General features: G+C 40.6%; 1 protein-coding gene across 1 annotated transcript; it reads left to right on the top strand.

Annotated features, from left to right (window-relative positions):
- The first annotated feature begins 977 nt into the window (after positions 1–977).
- On the top strand, positions 978–5,834 carry LOC143517659 (G2/M phase-specific E3 ubiquitin-protein ligase-like). The gene is made up of 13 exons (XM_077010393.1): positions 978–1,339; positions 1,612–1,733; positions 2,104–2,410; positions 2,500–2,585; positions 2,802–2,854; positions 3,044–3,083; positions 3,172–3,221; positions 3,314–3,400; positions 3,586–3,896; positions 4,104–4,282; positions 4,756–4,928; positions 5,201–5,415; positions 5,507–5,834. The coding sequence occupies exons 1-13, from the start codon at positions 1,198–1,200 to the stop codon at positions 5,740–5,742; spliced, it is 2,001 nt and encodes a 666-aa protein (XP_076866508.1). The 5' UTR covers positions 978–1,197; the 3' UTR covers positions 5,743–5,834.
- The last annotated feature ends 339 nt before the right edge of the window (positions 5,835–6,173 follow it).

The following is a 6,173-nucleotide window of genomic DNA, read 5'->3' on the forward strand; positions in this document are numbered from 1 at the left end:
GGGGGGAGGGGGGGTTACAGTTCCTGGAATACCTGAGGACGGAGTTGTACGCAATGAATGGACATTTAATTAATTATTCTGGTTATACAAGTGCACTAAATATAAAATAGTAGTGGTGTAGTACCTGTAGTAGTGGCGCGTTCCAGCTTAATTAAGGGGAGGGGCTACTGGTATAAGAGGGCTTCCTCTCAGAGGCTAAGGGAGGTTAGGTTGGTTGGTTGATGTTGGGATGAACTGATGTTACTGTGTTGAGCCCAAGATAACCTAAGGGCTAGACTGGCTGCTGATTGCCAGTTCCAGACTGGAAGTACTGCTTGTGTGTCTTGGCGGATTTAAGTACTTTTTATATGTTTGTTTTCTTTTTAAACAGTTTTTCTTTTGTTCTGAATGTTGGTGATTTACTCACACATGCTGGGATCCACAATTAAAATATACCTGGATTTGGAACTCCTATGTCTGCATTTGACTCACTCTCTGTAGTGAACCCACTTCCATAATCACCCGCTCGTAGTCCCACGCTCACAAGGTGATGTTGGGCCCCCACTTCAGGTCATGTGAGATGGTGGTGCCCAGGAACCTGAAGGTCTCTACAGTAGACACAGGGCTGTTGAAGATTGTGAGGGGCAACAGTGCTGGGGGGTGTCTCCTGAAGTCCACTCTCATCTCTACAGTAGACACGGGGCTGTTGAAGATAGTGAGGGCCAGCAGTGCTGGGGGTGTCTCCTGAAGTCCACTCTCATCTCTACAGTAGACACGGGGCTGTTGAAGATAGTGAGGGGCAGCAGTGCTGGGGAGTGTCTCCTGAAGTCCACTCTCATCTCTACAGTATTGAGTGTGTTCAGCTCCAGGTTGTTCTGACTGCATCAGAACATCAGTCGTTCAACTTCCTGTCTTTATGCAGACTCGTCGTCGTCCTGGATGAGTCCGATGTACGGTGGCCGATAAGGGCAAAACAAGTTTACATTTTAGGAAACAAATTTACAAAAATACAAAAAACGAATTTACAAGTATCGAAACACTTTTACCAGCTACCGAAACACTTTTACCAGTAGGCTACCGAAACAAATTTACAAACGGCGAATCTGACGGAAAGGGTAGGTACAAAACAAAGGAAGTGCTTGTTGCTGACCATTGTGTCAATCAAACTTGTTCGCGGGGATAGAGTGAGTGGAGTTAGCGGTCAAGTCAAGATTAGCAATGTTTTGTCCATTTTGCGGCACCCATTTTAGCCAGTTGGCAAGTTTTTGTTTTTCATGTGGGAAGTCTTTGGAGTTTTTAAAAGAGCAGTCAGAAACCGATGCTACGTCGATGTCTAAACCACTTGGAAATGTTAATGACAGTAAGTGTAACGCTAGCTAGCTAGTAATGTAAACGCTAGTAATGTAAGGATAGAATTGTAAACGCTAGCTAGCTAGCTGTCTTTATCAGAGATGTTTTTTATGCTATGCACTCATTTATTTGATTAGAAAAGGGCTGCCAAAATATGAAGCCAGCTTGGCATAACAATCGGGACAAGAATGACAGAAAAAATATTTTGTGGGAGAGCAGGAATGACGGATGTTTGATTGATAACTTTCAGTTGAAAATGTTGATTAGGTCTGTTTGTTCCAGCTGAACAGCCTTGCCCATCTTACAAACATTTCATGGAGTACAGAAACAGCAAATCAAAAGAAAGACAGGCCTTTAGCTGTGGGCCAAAGAGACGATCAAAACAAGAAAGGAGACAAGTTCAGGTAAGTTGCTCAACATGGATAGCTGCAAGAGAATGTGTTTACAGTTAGGTCAGGTTTTATCAGTAGACGAATTTGATTAAAAATGGTAAAAAATCCCAGGCCCGTCGGCGGACCTGGAATCGATCATAGTGTCTATAATCTATATGACTATTTTAAGCATCCAAGGTAAAAATAGAAAGCTTCTCTATTTTTCATTGCTTTGGGCCATTTTAGCATTAGTTACAGTCAAAAAAAATAATAACCACAGATTAGCTTACAAGGACAGATTTCATTATATAATATTCATTACAGTATGAACGTTTGTATTGCTATTTAAATAGCTGTTGCATATAAAATGTACAGTAATCATATTCTTTGTTTATTTTGCTAGATAAACATTGGATTGATGGTACCACATGGATGTGACTTAAAACCTGTGAGAGGAAAAACACTCCCCTTACTTACTGACCCAGAGATAGAAGCACGTGATTTGTTGAAACAAGCTGTTCAGAAAATGAGGGTGTTTTACAAGGACATGGAAGAAGGACCATATGTCCTTTTGTATCCAGACTGCTCTGAGGTGGTCTATGTGCCTGGGACTGAAAGGTCATTCACATTGGCTGGATATAAAAAGGAAATTGGAAAGACGTATTGCAGGATCACTTTGTTTGTGTGCCTGCAAAAACATTTTGGAGAAGGTCTGTGGATCTGATATAGTACTTTTATATAATTACGGTTACATACATAATTGTGATTTTAATTTTTATTTTGTTTCATGTATCTGCAGTCAATGTTAACTCTGAATCAGACTCTGATTCTGAAATTGTCATCACAACTAGGAGCAGAGCTGAATTCAGTGAGGCTGACACTGTGGTGAGTTAACATTTAAGCAAATTAGGAAAAAATATACTTAGTCCTGAACACTGAATCTGAACTACAGTGTGCATCTCTATGGTCAGTAGTCAGAGTGAGGATATGAGTGGAGGAGTGAGGTGGCTTTAATGAACTGGCTGGTCAGTATATGTGTCGTAAGAGAAGAACAGTACATACTACCTAATGTTTTTGTGAATTGTTTGTTTTTAACCTCAGGTTTTTAAACCCCAGAACCAAAGTACACCAAACAACAGACCCGAAGATGAAGTGTAAGTACTAACATGTAAACGTAAGTCCTTTGTCAAATATAGTATGTGTTGAGGTCACATGTTTGGAGCAGACCCTTAAATTTATGTTGAGACCAGTTTTTCCTCTGACTAAGCAGTGCAAAATTTATGTGAAATATAACAATCAAGATTACCCTGTTGCACTAAACTAGTACTTTTAACATATTTCAGAGGTGCAGTAGGACATTCCTCTACAGTAAATCATGAACAGGTATTAAAGCCGGCTTTAGTTCAATTTCTTTGCTTTCAGTTTTGTGTTGTGTTGGACATTTAGGTTCCTTTGTCAATTTATTTTTCAGATAGTAATATCTGATTCAGAGGACAATCTGGTCAAGTCAACTTGCTACAGGTAAGGAAAAAAAATTTTGATAACTCATTTTGTAAATCACTTAAAGTAGTGTAATTTTTTATTTTTTTTGTAAAATGGCCATTTCTCTACAGTAAATACACAGACCTTTATGCACCATGTGTGGAAGAGGATGAAGAGCCTGTCCCTGTAGATTTTAAGACTATTCCAGACTTGACCATGTAAGCTGACAGTTGCCGGTTGTGACAACACAATTTTTCTCTTTACATTTACAGCTTTAAGATTTAATTTCTGGCAATATATGAAAGCAGCCTTATACTACAGGCTTATGTAGCGTTGTGTAAAATAGCAAATTGTGTACTGTCTGAAATCTTTACCAATGTAGGTCACTTTTGTGTAATTACAGAGAGGAAGTAAAAATTACACTACCTGATATCATCACAAACCTGTCGCATCCAATTGATCATGGAAGAGTCAGCCGGTTCAACATTTCACGGTCAAATGTCTGGGATGGAGCAGTCCGAGGTTTCAAGCGTGCAACCTATTCAGAAAGCTGTGACATGCTGGTCAGATTTACTGATGATGCTGGTGTTTTTGAAGATGGAATCGATGCAGGTGGTCCAAGACGAGAGTTTCTAACTCTACTAATGAACAATCTGAAAGATCGGCCTATTTTTGATGGACCAGCAGGACGTTTTTTGGTCTACAATGCAAATGGTATGCATGGGGGGGGGGGGGGGGGGGGGGGTTAGAAATCACTGCCATCTTCTGGTGAAATATAACATGCTGTGGGCCGGAAAATTTGAACGCGGGCCCGCATTTTGCACTAGAGGCTGTGGGCCAGTAAAAATGTGAACGGGCGGGCTATATAGATGTTTATGTAGTGTATCTGAATATAGAAATATTAATAATTTTCATTCACAGCTGTCAGGGAGGATGAGTACTACATGGCAGGAAAGATGATTGCAGTTTCAGTGGTGCATGGCGGTCCAGGCCCACATTTCCTATCGGAAGAGCTTGTACTTTACCTTGCAGGGCAGAGTTCATTCAAAGGAACAGTTGATTTAATAACTGATGAAGGAATAGGGGAAGCTTTGCGAGAGGTAAGAAAACAAAGCCTATGTTAGGGCAGATGCTCTCATTCATCTCAACTTATGATCTTCAGTCATGTTAGAGGCATGCGAGTAGTGTTAGGAGCCTTGCCCAAGTATTATTGGTATAGTGTAGAACAAACCCAGATGGAGTTTGAACCCCATACACTTTGCCTGACCAAACATTGAACAACGTGTAATTGAATGAACCAGTTTTAGTTTCTCAATCAGTAGAGTAAATGCAACTGAAGGGATGCTCATTTCACTACTGAAAACACAACTAATTTAACTTCCTGTTGGAAATAATCAGAAAATTATAGTTTTAAGAGAAAGGTAAGGAGTAAGTGACCTTTTTGTTTTAGTTACCTTTTCTCCTGTTTCTCAATGAGCCCACTCTACCCCAAAGCATGGAATATATAAGTGGTATTCTCAGCACAGTTGTAACACTGGTGTTTGTACATGTATTTTCTTTTTTTGTGTTGTAGATTGAGAGTGCTGCTTCAGTGGATGCGCTGCGAGAAAGTATGCTAAGGCATAGTACAATGCTACAGACAGCTGGTTGTCTGAGACATGTGAATACTCTTGAAGAAAAGGGAACAATTGTGTCAGACTATCTTCGATGGTATATTATTGACCGCAACTCGTGTGTGATCAACAGGTAACATCCTATTCTTAGAATTTTGTGTTGGTTGCCATGTTCCAAACAAGTGCTGCTGGTCCACAGTGTAGCTGTTAACAGACAACTTAGAATGAATACTGTGTGAAGGGCTGTATAAATAATGTACAGCACATTTAAAATGTTTCTGGTGATTTAGCAGATTGTCATTTTAGAGAATGTTTATATTGTCATCATACTATTTGTATTATGTTGGCATACTATTTACTGATTGGTATACTATGATTGGTATAACAGTGTGTTGTCCTCTCCAGATTTAAAGAAGGTCTTTCAGCCCTTCAGTTTTTGACAGCACTGCAGCTTTACCCTACATTGCTGGTCCCAGTCCTGTGCCACTCAGAGAAGAAACTCACTGCTCTCCAACTTGAGAGTCTTTTCCAACCTGACCTCAGTCCATCCGGGAGCAACAGGAGAATTAGAGAAGGTCAAACGTTGGGTTACTGGGCCGACTATCTTCTTGATTGTGAAGGTTTGCTAAAGAGATTGTGTAATAAATGACAATTTTTACTACTAATTAAAAACACTAGCAGTATAAGCATCACAGTTCTATTGCTTTACAGAAGGCCAGGCTGCTGTGTGTGTGGATGACGTTTTCATGTTTGCAACTGGACTAACTTCACTTCCCCCTGCTGGATTGGATCCACTGCCAAAGATTGAGTTCCTGGATGATTCACCATTTCCAATGGCAAATACATGCTCAAACACACTGAAATTACCACTTCTGGATTCATACAATGAGTTTAGGACAAATATGGACTTTGGAATTCAGAATTCCCCAGGATTTACATGTTATTAAACCATGGTATACCTAGGTGATAGATTTATATGTTTGTGATGGAAAACACATTGTTATTGCTATATTTTAGTTGTTGAGGGAGCTCTGAACACCACTGTAGCCACTTCTTTGTCAGATCGGCAGCATCTCATCCCACTGGAGCCCTCTCTCCCACATCTCTTGGAACATGCACTTGATCCTAATCGTGAAGGGTGTCAAAAATCCCAACGGGTCAAAGATTCGGGCAGAAGACTGCAGAACACTTCGTTTTGTGTTTTCCCTTTCCTTCAGAATATTCAGCAGCCCTCTGAGGTCGAACACGAAGTCATCAGTGGCCGGTCTCCACACCAAGCCCAGCACCTTCAGAATGGACCTGGGAGGTTCTGGCTGAGCAGCACAATCCATCGAGCTTTCCTGCCATTTTTCTTTGAGCTCAGGAGAGTTCGTCATCC

The sequence above is a fragment of the Brachyhypopomus gauderio genome, chromosome 6 (assembly GCF_052324685.1).
Source record: "Brachyhypopomus gauderio isolate BG-103 chromosome 6, BGAUD_0.2, whole genome shotgun sequence".
Classification (NCBI taxonomy): Eukaryota; Metazoa; Chordata; class Actinopteri; order Gymnotiformes; family Hypopomidae; genus Brachyhypopomus; species Brachyhypopomus gauderio.